Raw genomic sequence first — 27,242 nt, 5'->3', positions numbered from 1 at the left:
CCAGTCACCAAATTGTGTAAGTTATGACTTTAGAAGCTTTTAGGGTCGTTTTTTAAAACAAGTGAATTTTATGGTTTTCTAGCCGTGTAAAAGCAAGAGGCCAGTCACGCATAGTTACCCGGAACGGGAATGGGGAACGGGAACGGGAGGGCCCGGAACGGGACGGGAACGAGGAGGAGGAGGGGAGGCCAGAACGGGAACGTGGCCGGAACGGTCCACTAAAGTAAGGCTTGAATTACCTCCATTCAGCTTAGTCCCAAATAAACTCCTAAACAACCCCAAAACTACCCCCAAATCTGCCCCCTAACCTACTCTCAAACAGCCCCAAATCTGCCCCCAAAAGCCCACTTTTTTGCCCCAAAATGCCTACTTTTGTCCATTCCCCCCTGCGTTTCGCCATTCCGCCTCGTTCCCCCCATTTCGGTTACACCCCGTTCCGGAACAGCATTCCGTCCCCATCTCCGTTTCGGGAACGGGACTCTTGCGGAACGCCGTTTCGGAACGTTTGGGTTGTGTTCCCCCCGTTCCCTGTTACACTGGGCCAGTGGCCTATAAGAGAGAAGCCTTGTGCGAGATGTAGGCCTCCAATTTGACGTAGACTAGTACCGGCAGTTGTATCTTGTGAAGATCAAGGTTGCATCAATACATACACATAGATCAGTATGGTATCGTACATCTGTACGCATAGTTTTTCATAAGGAAACCATACGGCATACGCATACACATATGGAAGTATGAAATAAGTATATTCAAACCCCTGTAACGTTCTATACATGGGATTTCATACGTGACCTTAAAATTTAAGGGGGGATACACCAAAGTAGACTACAATGACTAAAAGCAATGAAAGATAAACCCCAAAAAGACTTAAAACAAGTTACCATACTATATTCACAGGTGGTTGCCGGTAATAATCTGCGATAGAATCATAGATTGATCATCGAATGACAGGACATAGAAACATGATATATGATATATCTATAAACCACAACATGCTGGTAACAAAACAAAGTCCCGGCCCAAGGTAGACAAAACTTAGGCACATTACCGACCACTTGTGTGGCTTTTCCCTCCCACCATTTCTTGATTTAGCCCCATTGTACATATGCTGGTTTTTTCATTGGGAGAGTCTCCCACCATGGTTGTTGTAGCCCTCTCTTGAAGAGGTGGTTGTAGCCCTATGGGCAGTTTCAGTAACTAATAGAAGGATCTTTTTCTCGAAAAAAAAAAAAACTTAGGCACACGATTTTTTCCCGAAAAAAGGGTCCTCTGCCCGTTTTCCCTTAAAACGCTGCCCACACATGGTGTGCCAACGTGTGCATACGTGGGCAAAAGATTTCATACGCGTATGATAAAAACTATGTCCATACAATACGGATCACTACATACGAAAAGGTACTGTAAGGACCTTTTTTATAAAAAAATGCAAGGGTGGCAGATGAGCGGATTTTCGGTGAGTTCATTTATGGCCATATCCAACAAGCAATCATTGAGGTGGGAGAGTTCCCTACCATTGTGTGGACCCCTTGTGCAGCGCGTTGTTTGGATTTTCTTATGGAGGGCATAGGTGAATTGTCATGGGTGCAGACTATTGTCTCTAATGCTGCAAAGATCACTACCTTCTTTCGCAAGAAGCATCACGTTTTGTCCATATTCAGGAGCTATTCTACATTGAACATGATCAGACCCAAGACCACGTTTGCTTACATGTACTTAGTGCTTCAGAGGTTCTGAAAGGTGATGCACTACTACAGAATGTTGTGGATCCGAAGTGGAGGTTGCTACATCATGCTCAAGATGAGCGTACCAAATACATACAGAGGAGAGTGCTTGATGAGACTTTTTGGTAGGAGGTGCAATGCCTCATAGGGGCTCTTCAACCCGTTTAACGGTTTATGTTCTTTTGTGGGTTACTAACATGGAGGGCTCGATCGACATTGGGTCTAGTTTTTCATCTATTCATTTAGATGAAAAACCACATCTCCTCTTGCAGCATACTGACACCGAAGTGGTAAGATCTTGGCTACTTGCAACTCCTTTGCCTTTTTTATGGTCTTGTCTCCTTTCAATTTTGCAAGCGTTCTGAGATCTTGGCTATTATAGAGAGTCAATGGGCATTCATGAGTCATCCCATTCATGGGATGGCTGCATTGCTCCACCCTCTCTACAAGAAGCCTAGCTTGTTTCATGATACCACCTTGTCCACCTTGCAAATGCACTACATCAACAAAATGTTCTCGCAAGATAAGCAACTCATCATTGATTCTGAATTCGTGAGCTACATGAGCAACCTTGGGCCATCATTTGTGAGAGTTGTAGCATTCAGAGAGGAGGCTTGCAAGCTTCCTTTGGCATGGTGACAAGTTCATGGAAGGATAGGTCTTCCAAAGCTATGTCGCCTCGCTCTTCGTATCCTTTCTTAGGTTAAACTCGCTTTTAAAGTGAGGAGACAGGGAGGGTAGGGCGAGGGGGGGTGGTGAGGGACGAGGGGAGAGGGGAGGTGAGGGGCAAGAAGAGGGAGGGTAGGAGCGAGGAGAGAGGGAAGGTAGGGCGAGGGGGGGAGGGAAGGGCGAGGTGGGGTGGTGAGGGGTCAGGAGAGGGGGAGTGGTGAGGGGCGAGAGGGGGAGGGTAGGGGCGAGGTGGCGTGGTGAGGGGTGAGGAGAGGGGGGTAGTGAGGGGCGAGAGGGGGTAGGGGCAGAGGGGGGGAGGGGAGTAGGGGCACTTGGACATCTGGTGGCTCTTCTCGTAGTTCGCAAGGTACTTCACAGAATGCACAAAGAGCATTTGATGGAGGAAGCTGAAGCTGACCTGTTCCAAGATTTGAAAGAAACATGCTCTCTATGGTATGCCGATTCCAAACGGGAAGATCAGATAGCCGTACACTCACTAGTCTTCCAAGAAGTTTTACAAACCAATCTTTTTCAAAATCATCAATGCTTGACTCTTCTGTAACTTCGAAAGAGGCTAATCTTATCTTTTGTGACATAGACCACAACAAATAGGACTCTCTGCTTTGCATATGGTCTAGCAGAGCCGGGTGTGCATCAGAGTCGCCAGAGTTGGGCCCGAGTGAGGACACCTGCGGGCTCCTCTACCAAATGCAGCTTGTCTTGAGGGGCAACCACATGGGCAAAAGGTGGCGGCTGAGGGATGGTGCTAACTGCTATCAGATTGATCTTGGGAAAGATAAATTCATTTTGGCTCTGACTTGGCTCGAAGACATGGTTGCGCGAAGTTTGGGAAAATCCTTACTGTAGTGATCCCCAACTTCAATGCAATGACGGCACGGAGGTGACCCTTCTACAGGGGGAATTTGCTTTGCTATTGCCCATATTCCCCGCATCTGTAGCACAAAATGGGCTGATTGGATGGGCGAGTTGAAGGGCGAGGTGGTCCTTGCTCCTTGTGCATGGAGGTGGAGGTGTAGAAGCTTTGAGGGGCTGAGGGAGCATTTGCATGATAAAAGCTCTAAGATGCAAAAGTGCTCTGCAAACTTGGCATAGGAAGGATTGTCAGCAAAGGTGGCATGTGGTTTGGATGGCCATAGGGGGAAACCATGTTGGATGCAGGTGCTACTCCCTGTTGAAGAGTAGGACCAAGACTTTGTTGTATTTTCCGCAATCCCTTTAGGTAGTAGCAATCCTTGTCCTCATGTCCAAACTTTTCACAGAAGTGGCAATAAGCCCGAAGGGGGCAGTCATATGGAGGGGTTCCCTAGAGAGCGGCATGAGCTACACCGGACCACAGCCTCTTGAGTCCTCAGCTCTTCTAGCTCCCACTTGATCTAGTCCAAAGCCTCTTGATGTGGAGGCTTCTCCTATCAAAGAGAGAAGGATCTCTCCTCCTGAAGAGCTCGTTGTAACTTTAGTGCTTCTAGTACCCTATGTAAAGAAGTCAAGGGCTCAGACAGACTTTCCAAGAGTACAGAGGCAATCTCTACCTGAGGGGAGTCGTTAAATACATATCTTGCTCCTATCCTAGTAGCAGCAGCAACAAACTCCTCCACAGTGGCGTCAGGTCGAAGACTCTCTCGAAGGTTTTGCTGAGAATTCTTGGGGAGAGGGAGAACCTTCTCCACCCACTTCTTGACCATGAAGTCTCTTGGTTGATGGGGAAGCTTGGCGACCAAAGACTTTATTCTGGTCATGAGTTCTACAAAAGTCTCATTGATTTGAGCAATAGGTTTGCCAACTCATCCAAAACCTTCTCTTGGAAGTGACCTGGTCTGAAAGATTCACAGGACTGCTGCCTTAGTGCTGCCCAAGAAGTAAAGTGGTTCTCAACAAACTAATTGTACCATTTATCTGCTAAACCGTCCAAGGTTGACAGAAAGAGCACTAGGTAGGCGTCTTCTCTGTTGAGGCCATGACCCCTGCAGAGGGATACAAATCTCCTAGCATGGTCGTCTGCATCCTTTCTGGAGAGTCCTCTGAAAGTCGGAAACTTTATGTTCACCTTAGCGAGAACCCTTGTGAGCTCCTCCATGGTTGCTTGCTCGGGAGCTTGTTGCTCAAGAGCTTGCTGTAACATAGTGGGTGAGAACTGTACTGGGGAAGGTGACCTGGGAGGTGAAGATCTCACTGAGAGAGTGAGTGTAGATGCAGGGAAGGGTACAAGCAGGGTTGTCCATGTTCGTCGAACAGAACGTCTCGTCCATTCCGTCCCGTCCCGTGCATTCCGTATGTTCCGTAGGGGACCCGTTCGTTAAAAAAATTCCTGACCGTTGCAATCCGTTTTTTGACCGTTTTGAGTTTCCGGATTTTTTAGCGCCTAACGGCTGCAGTTTTTGATCGTTGGGGGCCTTGGAGCCTTGGAAGTTGGGGCATCATAAGCCCTTATGCATGATGCCATCAAGCCTCTCTCTCTCTCTCTCTCTCTCTCTCTCTCTCTCTCTCTCTCTCTCTCTCTCTCTCTCCCCCCCCCCACACACACACACACACACAAAGCCACATGGGCCATGGGCATGGCACATGAAATTTGAATTTTGAATCATGCTCTCTCTTTAACCCTCTTCTCCCTCTCTCCTCAAAACCTATATAAGGTTGCTCACCCTCTCTTCTTCTCCATATCTCCCTCAAGCTCTCTCATTCATCTCCTTCCCTACTCAAGCTCCCTCAAGCTCTCTCCATTCATCAAGGGCCAAGGCTTCAAGCCCCACACTCCATCAAGGCTTCAAGCTCCCTTCATCTCCTTCAAGCTCTCCATTATTCCTTCAAGCTCCCTTCATCTCCTTCAAGCTCTCCATTATTCCTTCAAGCTCCCTTCATCTCCTTCAAGCTCTCCATTATTCCTTAAGCTCCCTTCATCTCCATCCATCTCCTTCAAGCTCTTCATTACTCTAAAGTTCTCTCATCACTCCCCATCCCTCAAGCTCTCCATAATGCCGCCCGCTCTTCATGAAGCCTTCACCAAGCATTGCCGCTACTTTGAAAGGGTGAAGAGTAAGCAAAATGTTTGCAAATGGTATTGCAAATATTGCCCCAAGACCATGACCCCAAGCTCCACCCACCTTATCATCCACTTGACCAAGATGGGGGGGCAAGCGGGCCCTTGTCCGAATATCCCCGACGACATTCTCCAAGAGTGCAAAGCAAAGTATCTCCCCTTGAAGACGCGCAAGGGGGTTGCAAAGGCATCGGAGGAGGTGGTGCTGCCCGACCATGATGTCTCCGATTCGGGAGAGGATGCTTCTCCATCAATGTCCGTTGCATCCGGCGCCGCTACCATGGCCTCCACCGACGGAGGTAGCGTCTCAAAGAAGAGCAAAAGAAGTCATGGTGGGCGGTCTCCAAAGCAAGCTACTCTTGCACAAACAGTGGGTGGAACTTCCGGTCCATTGTCTTTCCTCAAAGAGAGGCAACGACAAGCGGAGATAGAGATTGCACGCACCATCATTGAGTGCAATCTCTCTTTTCATATTCTTCGCACAGACTGTTGGAAATGCATGGTGAAGGCTATTGCCGCAGTTGAGGGGTGGAGTTGAAGAAGCCTTCCGCAACACGCTTTGCCGCTATGTGGCTCCTCCTTGAGCACCTCTATGATGTGCAAACCAACTTGCAAAAGACAATGGTCTCGGATGAGTTCAAAGCATGGATTGAAGAAGAGAACCAATCATCCCAACAAGATGCAAAGGCCATCCAACGGCTTTGCTTGAAGGAGGAGTTTTGGCAAGAGGTCAAGGGTCTTGTCATGGTGGTATTGACATTGTGTAAGGTGCTTCGGATGACCGACATGGAAGGGTCTACAATAGGTCTCCTTTACCACTTCATGGAGGAGGCTTACAAGGAGATTTGAGAGATCCACCATTCTTGATGGAGCACCCGATGGTTCACGGTAAACATTTCATCTTATGATTTATCTACATTGTAAGTTGTCTTTTTCCATCTACGGTTCTACCCTTCCATGCTTGACTATCTTTCTCTCTCTCTTTGTAGTGATGTGTTGGAGGACTCTCCAAAGAAAGATGACATTCTCTTCCTTGTTAAAAAGCGGTGGGATTGGACGAGGCGACCAATCCATGGCTTTGCCGCCCTCTTGCATCCGGCTTTCAAAAAGCCATCCATCTTTGCGGATCAAGCACTTCAAGAGGAGCGCGACAAGTACCTTCCAAAGATACTCAATGAAGAACACCATGGAGAGTTTCTCCAAGAGCTCATCAACTATGGAGACCAAAGAGGCACGGCATTCGCTTCCTCGGTGTGTTGGAAGAGGGATTCGTTAGTGAAGCCTCTTTTTTAATGGGAATGCTTTGGCTATCAATTGCCTCACCTTCAAAGGGTGGCATTGAGGGTTCTTGGACAGGTATATCATATATATTATACATAATACCATAAATTATAAATTTATAATCTCAATCATGTCATCATTTGACATTCATGTGACATGAATCACCTCTCAATTCCCACAATTCAAATCTCATGCCTCTCTTCTATCATCTATGTGCTCTAGGATTGCTCATCGGGTGCATGTGAGCGGAATTGGTCGGCGTATTCTCTTATACACACCAAGATCCGCAACAAGCTTTCTACGAAGCAATTGGAGCGGCTTATCTATTGTCGCTCCAATTTACGCATGTTGCAGTCCATGCATGAGATGCCAATGGCTAGGCAGGTAATTGAGTTGGCTACATCATACTCTTTATTTATGCTTTTACATGTATGATGTATCATGTGCTCATATTTTTGGCATGCCAAATTGCTAACTCCATTAATCTTCCTGCATGTTGTAAATGACAAATAGGTGAATGTAGATGAATGCAAGCTCTCCATTGAGACTCTTAAGAGTCTCAACAAAGATCGCGATCCAGAGGAGGAGCAAATATTTCAAGACCTCTACTTGGAGTTGGAGGAGATTGATTGCCGTGTCTTTCGCACACGGTCCCGCAAGAAGGTGGTTGTGCGAGCTTTGGCAACTACAGGTAGAGGAGCTTCCACTCCGGTTGCTCGTGGGAGTGGAAGAGCGTCGGCACAGACACCCAGGACCTATGTGCGGCGAGGCTCGGGTAGTGGATCTACTATGGCGGACACCACTTTGGAGAATATGTCCATTTCTAGGCCTACGGATCCTAGAGAGCCACAGTTTGATGATGAGGGCAACATCCTTAGTGAGGGAGATTATGGTCTTGCATCTAGTGCATCTGATGCAAGTAGTGATGAGGATGATGCAGCTACCTCTAGCTCAAGCTCGGACCACAACTCCGGTGATGAGAGCGATATGAGCACTTAGAACTCTCTCTTTATGCTTTAAAGTTTGCACCCATGGGCCATGAGACTATGAGTTGTGTCACTACTTTTTGTCACTTGTTTCTCTCGAGCCTCGACTCTCTACTTATGTAATGAAATCAAATACAATCATGATCTTCTTTTTTCGAACATTGCCGTTTCCAATGTCCATGGCCAAATCTTTAATGGTCTTACTTGTAAGACATCTCCTTTATGTTGTAAGTACTTAATACTAAGTAGTTACATTACTAAGGTCTATGTCACGACTCATAATAGACTATAGGCTCTAAAAGATATATGATTTATTTTTTTGCATCGTACGTTACTTCAACGTACGTCTAATTTTTTTTAGTTCGATTAGTACCGCACTTCTTCGTACGTGTAACCATCGTACGTGACCGTACGTGTCAACTATGGGTACAAGTAACGGAGCTGGTGGACTTCTACTCGGCACGAAAGGTTGGCGCTTTCAATGGTAGTACTTCAGAGGGCTTAGTAGTGGGCTTTGTCGATCTTTGGAATGCCTCGTATGTGTCATGCAGTAGCAACAACCCACCCAAGCTTTGGGCACCGAGATCCTTGAACTTGCTGGACAGTCTAGTACCACTAGACCAGACCTGACTAGACTCGGCTAGACCACTCCTGCTAGATAGGGGCGAGAGAGACTAAACTAGCTAGACCAAGCTCGACGAGGCGAAGATGGACTAGACCATGCTGGACTAGAGCGAAGCTGGTCTAGACCAAGCTGGACCACACAAGCACACTAGGCCCGGCCAGGAGCTGAACCAGCTAGCTCCTCAACATGTAGGCTCAACGGAGTGGAGTGAGACTTCAGTTGAGGTCCCACCGGGCATGCCAAAAATGGAAGCACCTATAGCAGGGAAAGTGTGTCGTGCTCTCTACAGTGGGTGCTCCTTAGTGCAGTATGCGTGAAACCTCACTCTAACAGGGAAGAAAACATCACAAAGCAATGGAACAACAACTCAAAGCACAACAACAGACTCAGAACTCAGTGGAACTCGGCAAACTCATAGAACCATAACGACTCTGGTTGGCAGCACACTCAGCTCCAACCCTAGGACTCACAAGTACAATGGGGGTGTTGAGGCTCCAATGTGCAGGGAGAGTGCAAGTGTGTGGTGCTGGACTCAAACTCGAGACTCCATACTCTAGACCGTAGAAAGCGGATGATGATGATGGGGTGTACCACAACTCGAACCAACCACACATACGTGTATCATAAAGAGCCACCAACGGCTAGCAATATATCCCAATCCAGCTAAGCCTATCTCCAAGTTGCGGTGGTGGTGATTTGGCCACGGTGTCCACTAGACCACCACCCGTACCACTGCCACGTGTCACTGCCCAAGCGAAAGTCTGTCCAGTGTGAACTCCAAACCAACTGTAACTAACTGCCATCCTCTGCCAATGACAATGTAGCCCTACTACAATAGCTTTTAAAAATGCTATTGTCTCCCTTGCTGCCTATAGGAGATGCCTCGCGCTCAGTGTTTTAAAGCGCAAGTGAAAAAACGCCAGCAAGGGACTTCTTCACCGATGACACCTTCCTCACGCAACTCCTCTTCGGTTCCTCTTTTCCGCCAAGCCGCGATCTCCTCTATTGCCATCAACGAGAGCAAAGCTCTAATACATGTCAAAGTCGACGATGCGGAAGAGTAGAGAAATGGAAGGAATACACGAGAGAGAGAGAGAGAGAGAGAGAGAGAGAGAGAGAGAGAGAGAGAGAGAGAGATTGTTTAACCAACCAACCTTGGCAATGAATCGATTCTATACAATGGGGGCTAAGTATACTTGTATAGTAACCTTAGCAAATTTCCCTACCCAGAGTTTGACAAATAAGTAAAATGTTTAATAAATACCTAGATGAATCCAGGATATACCCAGATTCACCCTTGAAGGAAAGTGCAAGGTATAGACTCATGGTAGTCACCCACGAGACAATATAACCATCAGCTCCATCATGCATAGTATTGACTAAATACCACGACATCCCCACTAACGTCGTCAGTGCCCAATAGTGGGTGTAGAACTAGGTACAAACATATGCTCCCAAACACAACACACACCACACGCACACACACATGAGCATACATCAACACAAAGTTCAGCATGCTGAGTTTCTGTCATGACTCTGGAGATCAAGGGCAGACTCAGCCATAATGAAGCCTAGCACTAAGAGAAGCGTTAAATGTTTAATAAATACCTAAAGCCGATCTCAATAATGGGATCACATTGGACTATTCACTTGAGATGCCATAACTTTAACACGACACTACTTCAATTGCCACTTTTAATCTGTGAGAACTCTCCAATCTTCTCAATCATGGTGTCACTCTCTGAAATAGTTAGCTCATTCAATTCCTTCTCAAGCTTTGAAAGCTTGGTGGTAGAGATGGATCTATAAAAAGCATACAGATCATCCCAAAGGTCATTAATAGTACCTCTCTCTCTCTCTCTCTCTCTCTCTCTCTCTCTCTCTCTCTCTCATGAGCTCACTCCTGTTTATATACATCACCTGCATGAGCACCTTATACACTTAGACCCCACAGCACCTCTGGACACACTCACCACACACATTACATCCATCTTACACGAGTCAGCCACTCAAAGTTTCCCACATCGCATACACACACACCCTCCACGCACTGGCACTATGCCACAAAACAGGTGGTACGACGACGAATGTCGAGATCTACACAGACACCTACATATACTGGAGATCAGAGGGGAGATTACACATCGCCAGGCTCAGCGCAAGATGCAGACACTTACCCGTCGTAAAAGACGGGAGTGGGAGGAGCACCAGTATTGGGACATCTATCATTTACTCATGAGCAAGAATAGTGCTGAGGCATGGCGTCGGATCAGCCCTCCCAGGCCATCCACTCCTATTCAGGACCCAGCGACATGGCACAAATATGCCGAGAGCTTATACAAGATCCCAGGACAGCCACCCATACCTACGCCATCGGCTACCCGACCCACATCATCTACTTTCTTCACCACCCACATGGTGAAGAAAGCTATATCCCACCTACAGCATGGGAGGGCTAGAGATCAGGCAGGCCTATAGGCAGAGCATCTTATATATGGCTATGATGCATTGGCACCACTCATTGCCCACCTCTTCAACCGCGCGCTTTCAGAGGGATTCCCAGAGTCGTGGACAGCGCACACCATCGTGCCTATCCACAAATCTGGGGATGCCATGGATCCTAGCACATATCGCACTATCATGATTGGTCCTATACTGGCCAAACTATATGGCGCGGTTTTAGAGGAGGAGCTCAGTTCTCTAGCAGAGGGAGAGGGCATGAGGACACCAGGACAGGCAGGCTTCCGCCGAGCTTTCTCTACTATTGATCATATCTTCACCCTTCGTTGTCTGATCGACCAGACACGGGTGAGGAAGAGGAGATTATATTGCTGCTTCATTGACTTCCGCAAAGCATTTGACACAGTACCTAGAGAGAGACTTTTCCGATGTCTGGCTGCGCTTGGGATTGGAGAGGAGATGGCATGGGGGATCTATGCATTGTATGAGCATGTATCTGGCAGAGTGAGATGCCCGGGTGGATTATCTGACACCCTTGTGAGCACCATTGGTGTGAAACAAGGTTGCCCCCTATCACCTACACTCTTTGGTCTATACATTGACGAGATTGTAGACTTCATCTTGCACAGGGGTGGAGAGGGTGTGGATATTGCAGGGACTACTGTACACATACTCTTATATGCAGATGATATTGTCCTGATGTCAGAGACGGCAGAGGGACTACAACTACATTTGCAGGCCCTGGATGATTTCTGCTCACAGAGAGGACTCATGGTGAACCTTGGCAAGACCAAGGTTCTCATATTTCATACATCGGCTCAGATTCGCCGACAGAGTAGATTTACAGTAGCTGGAGGGGATATAGAGGTGACAGGCTCATATGTATATCTGGGGGTTACATTCACCGCAGCATCAGGGACCTTCTCCATGACACAGGCAGCCAGAGATAGACTTACCAGAGGATACGCATCACTAGCTCTGATGGAGAGACAGTGCCACCAGGCCCACTTCCAGGAGCCCCGGACGAAGGGGTGGCTCTTTGACACACTGGTCACACCTGCACTCATGTATGCCTCGGCCATTTGGGGACCGGGACTGACAGACTCAGTATGGACACAGATAGAGAGGCCACAGATTATTATGATCTCCAGGATGATTCGCAGCAAGCCATCAGTTCCACACGACATTATTAGAGCTGAGCTGGCTGCACCACCGATGTTGGTAGAGGCACTCTTTCAGACTGTTTGCCTTCTTCGCAGATTCAAAGATATGGATCCAAATAGGATCTCTCATAGAGCCTTCATTGCATCTAGAGAGATGGCACAGGCAGGGGACACTAGCTCATGGTATGCCCAGACAAGAGATTGGCTAGCTCAGCACGGTTTTGATATCGATAGACTACCACCACTCCAGTATGACACCCAGGCCCCGACCTATACCCTCTCACGCTCTGAGTGGAATAGGGTCATCAGACAGGAGATATGGCATACATATATTCAGAGGACATGGCGCACGCCCACAGACACCCTACCTCCTAAAATGCTATATTACTATGAGCATTTTCTGAGGTTCTCAGAGCAGGGATTCATTGAGATTCCATTATACATGCAAGAGTACATGCCACACCGACTTCGGGTCAACATTGGCCAGCTACGAGTGTCATCACATCAGCTAGAGATTGAGAGTGGCAGAGCCAGAGGCATACCACGAGAGGAGCGTACATGCCGGATTTGCCAGACGGAGGTGGAGAGTGAGGAGCATTTTGTCATGAGATGCCCAGCATATACAGAGCTGAGAGAGAGATATGGCATTGGAGACTCACTACAGCAGCATATGATAGGCCGAGAGCAGAGGAGGTTTGGCCAGTTCCTGGTTGCGGCTTTAGAGGTTCGAGAGCAGTTGTTACAGCCACGCCAGAGTCAGGATAGCAGGACACAGACTACCATCACACAGTTTTTCCGACGAGCAGGACCAGACCCCCCCACACTACCTACACAGAGTAGAGGGCTTACCCTTCTGCAGGCAGAGTCTCAGAGGGCACGTCGGAGACCAAGGCTCCCAGGATACAGGACACATGGGTGTCACCAGAGGGAGATCTCGAGGATACTAACCTTACACCATCAGTATCTAGAGCAGAGTCATGTACCAGCACCAGGAGATCCAGCATTCCAGAGATACCTGAGCAAGCCACCACCGATGTACCACATTCTCTACCCTACATATGTTGCTTGTTTTTAGATACCCACACTATCATCTCATGGTGGTATCACCTTGCAGCCCCTAGTTGAGCCTGATGATGCGTGAGCACACCTCGACACGAGGACCCACACTATACATTGTACACCACATGCACCACCCTACCACACCCTTTTGCATAGCATAGGCTCATTTCAGTTTGTACCCTTTTTTTATTTTCCGATGCCTAGAGCATCAACACATGTATATGATATTGTCTCATAGGTCGAGTTCGGCCTTTCGAAGACGTTAATAAAGCTCTCTCTCTCTCTCTCTCTCTCTCTCTCTCTCTCTCTCTCTCTCTCTCTCTCTCTCTCTCTCTCTCTCTCTCTCTACGACACCTCAGATGAGATGCTTAGAGAGTTGGATGTGGATGAGCTGGGGTTTGACAGATGCTCACATGACAGAGAGCAGACTGAGTATGGGAGATACCTCACGGAGATGACGACTACACATGGGCTAGCCATACTTAATGGCTTACAGCGGTTTCCTGGAGCAGCAGGCTTCACATGCTTTCCACACAGACATGGGGCCAGTACAGTGGACTATGTTATGACACAGCCGAGCTTTATTCCTTGTATTCAGGATTTCACGGTGGGAGCCAGACCAGTGGGCGTAGCAGTGGATCATGCTCTCTTGACACTGTCCGTATCTTTTCAGTTTAGTACAGCCCAGAAATCAGGAGGCAGGTCACACACCCGTTATACATTTACACCAGAGACTGACTCGGTTTATACAGAGGCGATCTGGGATCGTCTATGCACAGTTGCTCCAGGCCTCTCAGTAGAGGAGTGCACTACTTTATTGACTGAGACACTACATGATGCAGCATCAGAGGCATACCCACACACTCAACCGGATCGGAGGCGACATTCTGGGAGCATGCCCCAGAATAGTTGGTATGATGAGGAGTGCAGAGAGATGAGAGCCCAGCTTCAGAGGGATCTTCATTTAGGAGTCATCACCTACAGACAGTCGCGGATTGCTTTCCGGCGCCTTGTGCGAAAGAAGAAACGAGCTTACCTGGCCCAGATGGAGCGAGACTTGTATCAGTTGTTCTTGAGTAGAGACTCAGGCGAGGCATGGCGACTCTTCCATGAGCACTCCCCTCCCCCAGTGATTACTTCTCCTGATGTGTGGGGCCAGTATGCGACATCGTTATATACGGTTCCTGGGCAGGATCCCCTTCCAGATCCTACAGAGCCATGTCCACCTACGAGCACCTTCTTTACCACTGAGATGGTAAAGAGAGCCATTGACAGGATGAGGACCAGGAGGGCTTACGATCATGACGGTCTAGTAGCGGAGCACTTTATACATGCTAGGGATATGCTGATGGAGGTTCTTGCAGTGTTGTTCAATCGTGCCATGTGTGAGGGATTACCTGAGACTTGGAGGTTGTCTACTATTGTGCCTATATTCAAGGCAGGTGATCCTACAGAGCCTGGAAATTACCGCACTATTATGGTTGGACACACACTGGCACGATTGTATGCATCCATTATTGAGCAGCAGTTGAGTAACTGGGCAGAGGGTGAGGGTGTACGGGCAAAGGGACAGGCAGGTTTCAGGAGGGGTTTCTCCACTCTTGACCATATTCTGACACTCAGAGCTATCATTGAGGAGGGCAGGTCACATGGGAGACGGATTTATTGTAGCTTTGTGGATTTCCGCAAAGCATTTGACATGGTACCGAGAGCTCGACTGATGCGCAGACTGCAGGAGATGGGGGTGCCCACAGTGTTGATTTGGGGGATTATGGCTTTATACAGATCAGTGATGGGACATGTACGCACCCCAGAGGGGATATCTGACTTAGTTCACTCCACTATCGGGGTGAAACAGGGTTGCCCATTGTCTCCTACTCTATTTGGTATGTATGTTGATGAGGTGTCTGATTACATTGACAGAGAGGGTGATAGAGGTGCCCAGCTGGCAGGGACGTGGATCCCATTGTTGTTATATGCTGATGATATTGTCTTGATCTCTGACTCACCAGAGGGTATGCAGCGACAGTTGGATGCATTACACAGTTTTGCAGAGGATAGTGGATTGTCTGTAAACCTTGGTAAAACCAAGGTCATGGTGTTTAACACCACACCGCAGTGGATCAGGAGATCGGCACCGACCTTCACGTATGGTCAAGAGATTGTGGAGTATACAGATGCATACACTTACCTTGGGATAGTCTTCACTGGGCCGAGGTTTTCTTTGGGGAGAGCAGCAAAGACTAGACTGACCAGAGCTTATGCGGCCTTGGGAGGCTTGGAGAGGATGTGTTCGCAGGTTCAGTTCCAGGAACCTCGGACAAAGTTATGGCTCTTTGATACTTTAGTAGCCTCAGCTATGATGTATGGGGTACAGGTATGGGGACCTTCTGTAGGCCAGGATGGTTGGAGAGGTATGGAGAGGCCCTTGGTATCTATGATCTCCCGATTGATTAGAGCCAAGGCCTCCGTACCTCACGCGATCATTCGAGCAGAGCTAGCTGCCCCCCCCATGGAGATTGAGGCGCTTACCAGATCAGTGTCCTTTGTGCACAGCCTATGGGATACTACTAGAGACAGATATGCTAGATTGGCCCTTGAGTCTTCCAGACAGTTAGCTCTACAGGGGGACACTTCATGCTGGTATGCACAGATGACTTCATGGTTTCAGACGCATGGCTTCACCATGGACAGGTTGCCCCCTTTCCAGTATTCTCTTCAGGCACCCTCGCTGTCTCTTACACGGGTGGAGATCACTAGACTCATTCGTCAGGACCTGATCCAGCTCGACACTAGGAGGACATGGATAGAGCCGCCTCAGGAGTTGAGCACAAAGATGGCTTTCTATAGAGAGCATCTTCTCCACCTCACAGGAGATGGGTTTGTGATTCGACCCAGCTACATGGACACACATATGTCTCATGGTTTGCGTTGTGCCATTGGTCAGATACGCACATCCTCACATCAGCTCGAGATTGAGACCGGTAGATTCAGAGGGATACCAGCAGACAGCAGGATATGCCGATTATGCCAGAGAGAGCCAGAGACAGAGTTGCACTACATATGTCATTGCACAGTGTTCTATGAGATACGGGGGCGTTTCCACTGCTTATTCAGAGAGGGTTTTGGTCCTCTATCTAGGGTCATGAGTTATGAGGATCAGAGATGTCTTGGACTATATCTACTTGAGTTACACAGGTATAGAGACACTTTACTGGGGAGAGCTAGAGAGAGGCAGTCCCAGAGACACATTACAGATTTCTTTTCACTAGATATGGGACAGCCAGAGGAGCAGCCACCACTGCAGAGCTCGTCCCACACTCATTCGACCACTACTGGCACTCTCATCGACCGAGCATTGGAGCTACAGAGATACAGACGACCGCGACTGAGGAGAGGAGCTACACAGCATCGACGGAGACTACAACAGAAGATTCGAGCCATACTCTCTCGACATCCAGAGTGCAGATGAGGATGGATCCTCACCATTTCTTCCATCTTTGTTTCTCACACTGTTACATCCAGTTTACCGGGTACCTATTGTATCAGCTGCTACACCCACGTAGTTTTAGATTGTAGTAGTAGTAGTAGTATTTTGTTCCACTTCTAGTTCTTTTGTACCCAGACATGGTATTAGATTCACTATTTTGTAACTGATTGGTCTCATAGGTCATTTTGGCCTTTTGAAGACGTTAATATAACATTTCATTTCATTTCATTTCTCTCTCTCTCTCTCTCTCTCTCTCTCTCTCTCTCTCTCTCTGTGTGTGTGTGTGCGCGCGCGCGCGGCGCACTCCAGTCACCGCAATCTCAGTTTGCGGTGTTCTTCAGCTGGGTCAGATTTTGACCTATGTGGGCCATCTGGCACCATAGGAACTCCTTGATGTTCCAAGGCACTTCTGTTGATCCCTTTCCCTATTTCAAATTATCTCTTGGTCAAGCGCTGCATTTTGCCTATGACGCTGGAGACATCACTCTTGATACCTATAGGATTTACTTTGACTGTTTCTAGCCTTCGGAGCCTCATAGTGCTCCGCTTTTTGTATCCCTTTCTTTTCGTGGGTTTTCCTCGCTTTGAGGTCTCCCACTTGTAATTAATCAAAGCAAATTTACCAAAAAATATATATATGTGTGTGTGTGTGTGCGCGCGCGAAAACGGAAGCTGCATACTGTGTACAAGAGAGCTATGGGAATGATTAATAGGCCTATCTCCCAGAGGAAGTACAAACTGGAGGAGTACAATATGCCTGCTAGCTATGCATTTGCTAGCATATACAAAGAATGCAGTATGAACCGCCAAGGATGTGCATAATTCCATGTGATGTGTCCTTGTTCCAGACTGAAAAATAATGAAGACCGCACCCATAGCCAACGAAAAGAGTATCTACACCACCCCACTACCTTGCAGTAGCCTGCCAATGCATCCTTCTAGCCGTGAAGAGTATGCAACAACTCTCACCGGATAGTTGTCAAGGTGGTAGATGTCGGGGAAGGCTATGAGCCCAAGATGTGAGCATAGTGAGCCTTTTACATAATCCATGACATAATGCAGCAAACCATGGCAAAAACTTTATCCAGCGGATGTAGATCAAACTAATACATAGTGGGTGGAAGCATCAAAAGTGCCTCGTCTGTAACCCAAAGATGTGAGCATGAAGACCGGATTTGTAGGCGAACCCTCAAACAAAGTGTGAACCCAGAAATCGCAACAGCCATGCAACCATCCCCAACGTCACAAACCCGTCATGAATCAGCTCTAATAAGCAAACAACATACTAGCCGCCAAACTAGTTGTGCATATGGGCGTACTTTGAGCCTCGTTGAGCCTCTTCAAGCCTCTCGGGCTGCTTCAGAGTCCTCCCATGCCCCCCTCCCCCTTTCCTCTCTCCCTCTAATGCACGCAGCCTCTTATGTGCAACAACATGCACCCAGCCGAAGGTGAAACTCCCGTTAAAAGGTCTGATATCTCTCACATGCACACGTCCATCTTAGTCATAAGGGTCGACATAATTTTATTTTATTTTTTTAGCCAAGCTTTTTCAAGCAAAGGCCCTACTTCAAGTAGGGGGCATGCTTCAAGCACGGAGTGTCAGTCGAGGACAAGATGGCTTTTCATTGAGACCGTCTTCTCTACACGACAAATGATGGGTTTATCTCACGTCCCAAGTATATGGACACCTACCTATCTCAAGGCATTAGATGTGTTATTGGTCAGCTACGCACCTCATCTCACCAGTTGCAGAGAGAGACCGGCCGATACAGAGGTCAGGGTTGTCCACGTCCGTCGAACGGAACGTCCCGTCCGTTCCGTCCCGTCCCGTCCGATCCGTCCGTTCCGTCCGGGTTCCGTCCGATCAAAAAAAAGTGACCGTTGGCGGACTTTTTTGACTGTTTTTACAGCCGTTTTGTAGCGCCACATGCTGGCAGTTTTTGAACATTAAAAATTGAACGTTGGGGGCCTTGGAGCCTTGGCCCTTGGGGCATCATAAGCCAATGTGCCATCCCACCCCCCCCACCCCCCCCCCCCTCAACATCCACACACACACACACACACACACACAAAGCCACATGGGCTATGGCCATGGCACATGGAATTTGAATTTTGAAGCATGCTCTCTCTTTAACCCTCTTCTCCCTCTCTCCTCAAAACCTATATAAGGTTGCCCACCCTCTCTTCTTCTCCATATATCCCTCAAGCTCTCTCATTCATCTCCTTCCCTACTCAAGCTCCCTCAAGCTCTCTCCATTCATCAAGGGCCAAGGCTTCAAGCTTTGGCACTCCATCAAGGCTTCAAGCTTTGGCACTCCATCAAGTCTTCAAGCTCTACATTACTCCTTCAAGCTCCCTTCATCTCCTTCAAGCTCTCCATTGTTCCTTCAAGGCTCATGCTTTCTTTATCTCCTTCAAGCTCTCCATTAATCCTTAAGCTCTCTTCATCTCCATCCATCTCCTTCAAGCTCTCCATTACTCTAAAGTTCTCTCATCACTCCCCATCCCTCAAGCTCTCCATAATGCCGCCCGCTCTTCATGAAGCCTTCAACAAGCATTGCCGCTACTTTGAAAGGGTGAAGAACAAGCAAAATGTTTGCAAATGGTATTGCAAATATTGCCCGAAGACCATGACCTCAAGCTCCACCCGCCTTATCATCCACTTGACCAAGGTGGGAGGGGAAGCGGGTCCTTGTCCGAATATCCCCGACGACATTTTCCAAGAGTGCAAAGCAAAGTATCTCCCCTTGAAGACGCGCAAGGCGGTTGCAAAGGCATCGGAGGAGGTGGTTCCGCCCGACCATGATCTCTCCGATTCGGGAGAGGATGCTTCTCCATCAATGTCCGTTGCATCCGGCGGCGCTACCATGGCCTCCACCGAGGGTGGTAGCGTCTCAAAGAAGAGCAAAAGAAGTCATGGTGGGCGGCCTCCAAAGCAAGCTACTCTTGCACAAACGGTGGGTGGAACTTCCGGTCCTTTGTCTTTCCTCAAAGAGAGGCAACGACAAGCGGAGATAGAGATTGCACGCACCATCATTGAGTGCAATCTCTCTTTTCATATTCTTCGCACGGATCGTTGGAAACGCATGGTGAAGGCTATTGCCGCGGTTGGTCCATGTGAAGGGTGGACGGGAGTGTCATACCATGACATGCGCATCAAAAAGCTTGATGAAGAGAGGGCACGAATCGACAAGTCTCTTGACCCCGTGCGTGCCGGATGGGTAAAGTATGGTTGCTCTATTCTCACCGATGGATGGAGTGACCGCAAGAAGAGGGGAATCATTAATATCCTTGTCTCATGCCCTCTTGGCACCTACTTCTTGCGAGCGGTTGATGCGGGAGCAAGGGGGAAAAAGGTCACGGGTGCCTTCATTTACCGCCACATTCGTCAAGCCATAAAAGAGGTAAAATTTTTTATTCCACTCTCAAGTATCTACTATTTTCAATTTTGTCTTTTGCCTTGGCTCTTCTCACTTTCCCTTCTTTCTCCATATGTAGATCGGTCCAAGCAACGTCATTCAAGTAATCACTGACAATGCCTCCAATTGTGCTTCCATGGCCAAAAAGCTAGAGGCGGAGTATCCACACATAGTATGGACTCCATGTGCATCACATTGCATTGACCTCCTCTTGGAGGACATTGGCGACCTACCTTGGGTAAAGGACATTCTATCCCAAGCCCTCTCCATCGTCAACTTCATCAACAAAAAGGTGAGAGTACTTGCGATATATCGCACTTACTCCGGCTTGGAGTTGAAGAAGCCTTCCGCAACACGCTTTGCCGCTATGTGGCTCCTCCTTGAGCGCCTCTATGATGTGCAAACCAACTTGCAAAAGACAATGGTCTCGGATGAGTTCAAAGCATGGATTGAAGAAGAGACCCAATCATCCCAACAAGATGCAAAGGCCATCCAACGGCTTTGCTTGAAGGAGGAGTTTTGGCAAGAGGTCAAAGGTCTTGTCATGGTGGTATTGCCATTGTATAAGGTGCTTCGGATGACCGACATGGAAGGGTCTACCATAGGTCTCCTTTACCACTTCATGGAGGAGGCTTACAAGGAGATTGAGAGATCCACCATTCTTGATGGAGCACCCGATGGTTCCCGGTAAACATATCACCTTATGATTTATGTACATTGTAAGTTGTCTTTTTCTATCTACGGTTCTACCCTTCCATGCTTGACTATCTTTCTCTCTCTCTTTGTAGTGATGTGTTGGAGGACTCTCCAAAGAGAGATGACATTCTCTTCCTTGTTAAAAAGCGGTGGGATTGGATGAGGCGACCAATCCATGGCTTTGCCGCCCTCTTGCATCCGGCTTTCAAAAAGCCATCAATCTTTGCGGATCAAGCACTTCAAGAGGAGCGCGACAAGTACCTTCCAAAGATACTCAATGAAGAACACCATGGAGAGTTTCTCCAAGAGCTCATCAACTATGGAGACCAAAGAGGCACAGCATTCGCTTCCTCGGTGTGTTGGAGGAGGGATTCGTTAGTGAAGCCTCTTTTTTGGTGGGAATGTTTTGGCTATCAATTGCCTCACCTTCAAAGGGTGGCATTGAGGGTTCTTGGACAGGTATATCATATATATTAATAATTATACATAATACCATACCATAAATTATAAATTTATAATCTCAATCATGTCATCATTTGACATTCATCATTCATGTGACATGTCACATAAGTCACCTCTCAATTGAAAATTCCCACAATTCAAATCTCATGCCTCTCTTCTATCATCTATGTGCTCTAGGATTGCTCATCGGGTGCATGTGAGCGGAATTGGTCGGCGTATTCTCTTATACACACCAAGATCCGCAACAAGCTTTCTACGAAGCAATTGGAGCGGCTTATCTATTGTCGCTCCAATTTACGCATGTTGAGGTCCATGCACGAGATGCCAATGGCTAGGCAGGTAATTGAGTTGGCTACATCATACTCTTTATTTATGCTTTCACATGTATGATGTAATATGTATGATGTATCATGTGCTCATATTTTTGGCATACCAAATTGCTAACTCCATTAATCTTCTTGCATGTTGTAAATGACAAATAGGTGAATGTAGATGAATGCAAGCTCTCCATTGAAACTCTTAAGAGTCTCAACAAAGATCGCGATCCAGAGGAGGAGCAAATATTTCGAGACCTCTACTTGGAGTTGGAGGAGATTGATCGCCGTGTCTCTCGCACACGGTCCCGCAAGAAGGTGGTTGTGCGAGCTTTGGCAACTACAGGTAGAGGAGCTTCCACTTCGGTTGCTCATGGGAGTGGAAGAGCGTCGGCACGGACACCCAGGACCTATGTGCGGCGAGGCTCGGGTAGCGGATCTACTATGGCGGACACCACTTTGGAGAATGTGTCCATTTCTAAACTTGCGGATCCTAGAGAGCCAGAGTTTGATGATGAGGGCAACATCCTTAGTGAGGGAGATTATGGTCTTGCATCTAGTGCATCTAATGCAAGTAGTGATGAGGATGATGCAGCTACCTCTAGCTCAAGCTCTAGCTCAAGCTCGGACCACAACTCCGGTGATGAGAGCGATATGAGCACTTAGAACTCTCTCTTTATGCTTTAAAGTTTGTACCCATGGACCATGAGACTATGAGTTGTGTCACTACTTTTTTGTACTACTTTTTGTCACTTGTATCTCTCGAGCCTCGACTCTCTACTTATGTAATGAATTATGAAATCAAATGCAATCATGATCATCTTTTTTCGAACATTACCGTTTCCAATGTCCATGGCCAAATCTTTAATGTTCTTACTTGTAAGACATCTCCTTTGAGTTGTATGTACTTAATACTAAGTAGTTACTCATAATAGAGTAAAAGCTCTGAAAAATATATGATTTATTTTTTTGCATCGTACGTTACGTCAACGTACGTCTAATTTTTTTTAGTTCGATTAGTACCGCACGTCTTCGTACGTGTAACCATCGTACGTGACCGTACGTGTCAACTATGACAGAGGTGTACCCCCAAAGAAGACATTATGCTAGGTTTGCCAAAGAGAGTTGCAGATAGAGGAACATTGTATCTGCCACTGCACAGCATGCTGCGAGATCTGCGGGCGTTTTCCGCTAATTTAGAGAGGGCTTTGACCCCTTCTCCTGCCCATGGACTACTATGATGAAAGGTGCCTAGGTCTCTTCCTGCCGGAGATCCATAGACTCACAGAGACTACCCTCAAGCACAGAGAACCTACACTGTCACGTGCACATCTAACCCTGTGTGCATATGTAACTCCTATTTCTAGATTTTAGGACAGCCTAGAAGGTGTTATGGCACCCTTGTGAGCGTGTACACAGGACGGCATGTCCAGGCACTCTAGAGTAGTTGCATACCCTCTAATTGCACATGAGCACAACCAATGTCTACAAGGTGTAGGCATTAGGGAGTGTTCCAATATAGTTGCAATAGTACCCAGCCTAGGTATTCATTTGCATGTGAAGCACCTCTTATAAGTGAGTTAATTAACTCATAAAATAAGTGACATTTTTAGAAATCGTGGGATTTCTATTGGCATTACCTGACCCAGCTTTAATCTCATATATAAGTGACCCTAGAGGTCACTTCTCAAACATAAGTCGGTACCCTCAGTACCAGCACCAAGTACCCACAATACCTCAGCAGCTGTGGCGTTTTTGCACCGGATCAGCCCATCAACACCAACGTTTTCAGGCATAGCCTTGCCATATCGTCGCAGATCCAGCCATCAGTACCAACGTTTTCAGTTTTCAACCCAAGACAGCACATCAGCCAGTGTTTTCGATTCAGCCCTCAGATCAGCCGGTCTTTTCAGTTTTCACCCCATCACCGACATCGGCGACAATAGATCAGCCCATAGCCTTGTCGCAGCCGCAAATCCCATTCAGCATCCCTAGCTTTTCACATTTTCATCCCTTAGCCTCGCAGATCCAAGCACCTACAGCAAGATCCCATCAACATCTCAGCATCTAGGATCATTGTATTAGCATTTGTGCAATCTAAAGCAAACACCTCTCTAGCGATAGACAGCGGGGCACTTGGAGGGGGTTTGGGACCCCATCTGCTATTAGTCTCCTTTCTCTCTCTCTCTCTTTCGCTCACAAAACCTTCACTCACAGTATCATTCTCTCCTCTCTCTACTCTTGCACATCTCTCATGAAGTAAAAGGTACGCACTAAGCACTCGTCCTGAGCATTCACCAACAATCACTTCCGCTGTACATTACATACACATAGAGGATCCATACAGAGGCAGATCACTATTTTTACAGAGGGACTACTCGAGATGGCCCACCATAGGTTACCTAGTCACATCCTCATTGGGCCATCCTTCTTGATCGAGCCATCCAGTTTGGCCGCTCACGATGCTCGGGGATGCGAGGATCTTCACATCATAAATGAGGTCTACACCAGAGGCTACAGAGCATCATTGAGTGACATAGAGCACGCCCCCACAAAGCTCACTATGGAGGACGTTAAGGCCATAGTGCAAAGACCCATGAGAGAGTTCATGGGATGATCACCATTGTGTACTTTCCCCATTGTACACCTCATTAGTCCTCATGTGATTGTACCCCTCCCCATATGTTTTGAGATCATGTATTATGTGATACTAATCATGACGATGATGAGGATGTAGGGTAGGTTTACATACCTACCCACTCTAGGTATCCTCATTTATTATTATTTTTATGTTCCCCAGACATTGTATTAGAGTCACACATGGATATAACATTTTGGTCTCATAAGTCACTTTGGCCTTTTGACGACGTTAATATAACATTTATTTTCATTTCAATTCTTAGTTCACATCAATCAACTTAGGACCCCATAGTATATATCTTTGTTTTGTACTGTTGTTAGGTTATTTTGTTACTCTGACTTTGTACCAGATCCACCACTTTGTAACTTTCGGGTCTCATAGGTCATTATGGCCTTTTGAAGACGTTAATATAACATTTCATTTCATTTCTCTCTCTCTCCCATTACAGGAAATGGGAGTACCCACAAAACTCATTTGGGGGATCATGGCATTGTACAGATCAGTAGTAGGGCATGTACGCAAAAGGAGGGACTTTCTACACCGGTTCACTCCACTATTGGGGTGAAGTAGGGCTGCCCGCTCTCTCCTACTCTTTTCGGTATGTATGTGGATGAGGTCTCTGACTACATTGACAGCGATGGGGATAAAGGTGCTCAGTTGGCAGGGACATGGATTCCACTTTTGTTATATGCTGATGACATAGTGTTGATCTCCGAATCCCCAGAGGGAATGCAACGTCAATTGGATGCTTTGCACACGTTTGCACAGGAAAGTGGTTTGTCTGTCAACCTGGGTAAAACCCACAGTGGATCAGGAGGTCAGCACCTACATTCACATACGGCCAGGAGACTGTGGAGTACACAGACGCTTACACTTACCTTGGAGTGGTTTTTAGCGGACCTACATTCTCACTCAGAAGAGCAGCAGAGACCAGACTTACTAGAGCCCACGCAGCATTGGGTGGATTGGAGAGGATGTGTTCGCAGGTTCAGTTTCAGGAGCCCCGGACGAAGCTCTGGCTCTTTGACACCTTGGTGGCTTCAGCACTGCTCTATGGAACCAAGATATGGGGACCTTCACTGGATCACCACGGGAGGCCGGGTCGCTCAAACGGATGGGGGAACATGGAGAAACCTCTCATCTCTATGATCTCGCGGCTCATTAGAGCCAAGGCATCAGTACCACGTGCCATTATCCGAGCAGAGCTAGCGGCCCCCCCACTTGTGGTGGAGGCGCTCACCAGATCAGTCTCCTTCATAAACCGCACATGGGAACTTCCTAGAGACAAATATGCTCGCATAGCACTTGAATCCTCTCGACAGCTAGCCATACAAGGAGATACAACATGCTGGTATGGGGAGATGACATCATGGTTTCAGGCACATGGGTTCAGCATAGACAGGCTGCCACCATTCCATTACTCTTTGGATGCACCATCTCTCACTCTTAACAGTCAGAGATCACCAAGCTCATCCGCCAAGACCTAACCCAGCTAGACACCAGGAGGACATGGATACAACCAGCACAGGAATTGGGCACGAAGATGGCTTTCTACAGAGACCACCTTCTCCAGCTTACGGAAGATGGTTTTGTGGCGAGACCCAGATACATGGATACCCACTTGTCTCATGGGATACGATGTGCTATTGGCCAGTTACGCACATCTTCTCACCAGTTGCGGATTGAAACTAGGAGGTACAGCGGAGTATCAGCAGAGGATAAGACATGCCCCTTGTGTAACACGGAACCTGAGACAGAGCTACACTATACATGCTGCTGCCCCGTCTACTACGAGATACGAGGTCGCTTCCACTGCCTGTTTAGAGAGGGTTTTGGACCACTCTCAAGAGTCATGGGATACGAAGATCAGAGATGTCTGGGTTTGTTCTTACTCGAGCTGCGCAGACACAGAGATAGCCTGATGAATGGCGAGGCTAGCCAGTCTCAAAGACGGATCACAGACTTCTTCAAAGCAGACACAGGACAGCCGCAAGAGCCACTCCCACAACAGAGCTCCCCCTCGTCTCACACCAGAGGCACACTGATTGACCGAGCAATTGAACTAGGGAAATCCAGGCGCCCACGACTGCGAAGAACTACACAGCATCGACGGGTTCTACGACAGAAAATTCGGAGCACGCTGGCCAGGCATGCACGACGCCCGGTCAGACTACTAACCATGGAGGAAATTGATGAGATTCGCCAACGACCGATGCTAGATCTCTTGTGATTCAGCCATCCCAACAAGCCGCCCAAAATTTCTCCGCTTAGTTTTATGCTTGGCTCACATCGACCAACCTAGGACCCCATAGTAGATATCTTTGTTTTGTACTGCTGTTAGGTTATTTTGTTACTCTGACTTTGTATCAGATCCACCACTTTGTAACTTTCGGGTCTCATAGGTCATTATGGCCTTTTGAAGACGTTACTATAACATTTCATTTCTCTCTCTCTCTCTCTCTCTCTCTCTCTCTCTCTCTCTCTCTCTCTCTCTCTCTCTCTCTCTCTCTCTCTCTCTCTCTCTCTCTCTCTCTCTCTCTCTCTCTCCTTTCACACCTATCCGCTTAGTTTAGGATTCCACAGTATTTATATCTTGTTATTCCTAGTTTAATTTATTTTGTTAATCTGACTTGGTATCAGATACAACGCATTGTAACTTCCTAGTCTCCTCCTTTCGAGCCTCGCGGGTTTCTTTGAGAGTCTTCCTCCCATGGCCTCCATGACAAAGCAATGGCTTCCCTCGTGGCAAGAAAACTCTCCACATTTGCGGCCACCAACAAGAATCTCTCCACATTCGAGACGGAGATGAAAGTATGGAGAAAGGAGATAAAGGAATGGAGGAAGGAGAAAGCGACCTTGCTCAAAGAGTGGATGAAGGATAGAGAAGAACAAAATTGGGAGAGATTCAATGAAGGAAGAGATGGACATACTCAAGACGGAGATCACCTCCCTTTGAGACCGCCCATCATGTGAAAAAGGGGAGATTGTAGAGGCGAACAAAGAAGCCATCAAGGAAGAGCTCACACAAGCAATTAGCGAGAGCATTGTGAGCAAGATGGAGGCCACCAAAGAAGGATGGGTTAAGGGAGTGACGTGGTACATCAAGAAAGAGTTCAAGGAGGTGGCAGAACAAGAGGCCACCAAAGAAGGATGGGTTAAGAGAGTGACGTGGAACATCAAGAAAGAGTTCAAGGAGGTGAG

At 47.5% G+C, this 27,242-nt stretch overlaps 3 protein-coding genes across 17 annotated transcripts in view; 2 read left to right on the top strand and 1 right to left on the bottom strand.

Moving 5' to 3' along the window:
• Positions 1–27,242, bottom strand: part of LOC147433833 (uncharacterized) — a 154,441-nt gene that overhangs the window by 109,356 nt on the left and 17,843 nt on the right. The window lies entirely within an intron of this gene.
• LOC147433836 (uncharacterized) lies at positions 10,886–13,035 on the top strand. Its single transcript, XM_086490623.1, has one exon. It carries the CDS (start codon positions 10,951–10,953, stop codon positions 13,033–13,035), a length of 2,085 nt encoding a protein of 694 aa, XP_086346749.1. The 5' UTR covers positions 10,886–10,950.
• On the top strand, positions 18,959–22,086 carry LOC147433835 (uncharacterized). The gene is made up of 5 exons (XM_086489814.1): positions 18,959–19,913; positions 20,008–20,615; positions 20,717–21,083; positions 21,264–21,425; positions 21,569–22,086. Exons 1-5 carry the CDS (start codon positions 19,032–19,034, stop codon positions 22,064–22,066), a joined length of 2,517 nt encoding a protein of 838 aa, XP_086345940.1. The 5' UTR covers positions 18,959–19,031; the 3' UTR covers positions 22,067–22,086.

This window comes from Adiantum capillus-veneris, chromosome 19, assembly GCF_014529385.1.
Source record: "Adiantum capillus-veneris isolate H3 chromosome 19, ASM1452938v2, whole genome shotgun sequence".
Lineage (NCBI taxonomy): Eukaryota > Viridiplantae > Streptophyta > Polypodiopsida > Polypodiales > Pteridaceae > Adiantum > Adiantum capillus-veneris.
Note: the sequence above shows the minus strand (reverse complement) of the source record. Positions and strands in the feature narration are given on the sequence as shown.

Bases quoted from the DNA above. Each gene is read 5' to 3' on its own strand.
- LOC147433836 (XM_086490623.1), top strand. From the start codon at position 10,951: ATGGATCCTAGCACATATCGCACTATCATGATTGGTCCTATACTGGCC.
- LOC147433835 (XM_086489814.1), top strand. From the start codon at position 19,032: ATGCCGCCCGCTCTTCATGAAGCCTTCAACAAGCATTGCCGCTACTTT. The intron at 19,914-20,007 runs GTAAAATTTTTT...CTCCATATGTAG, and splicing joins TTCGTCAAGCCATAAAAGAG to ATCGGTCCAAGCAACGTCAT. The intron at 21,426-21,568 runs GTAATTGAGTTG...AATGACAAATAG, and splicing joins AGATGCCAATGGCTAGGCAG to GTGAATGTAGATGAATGCAA.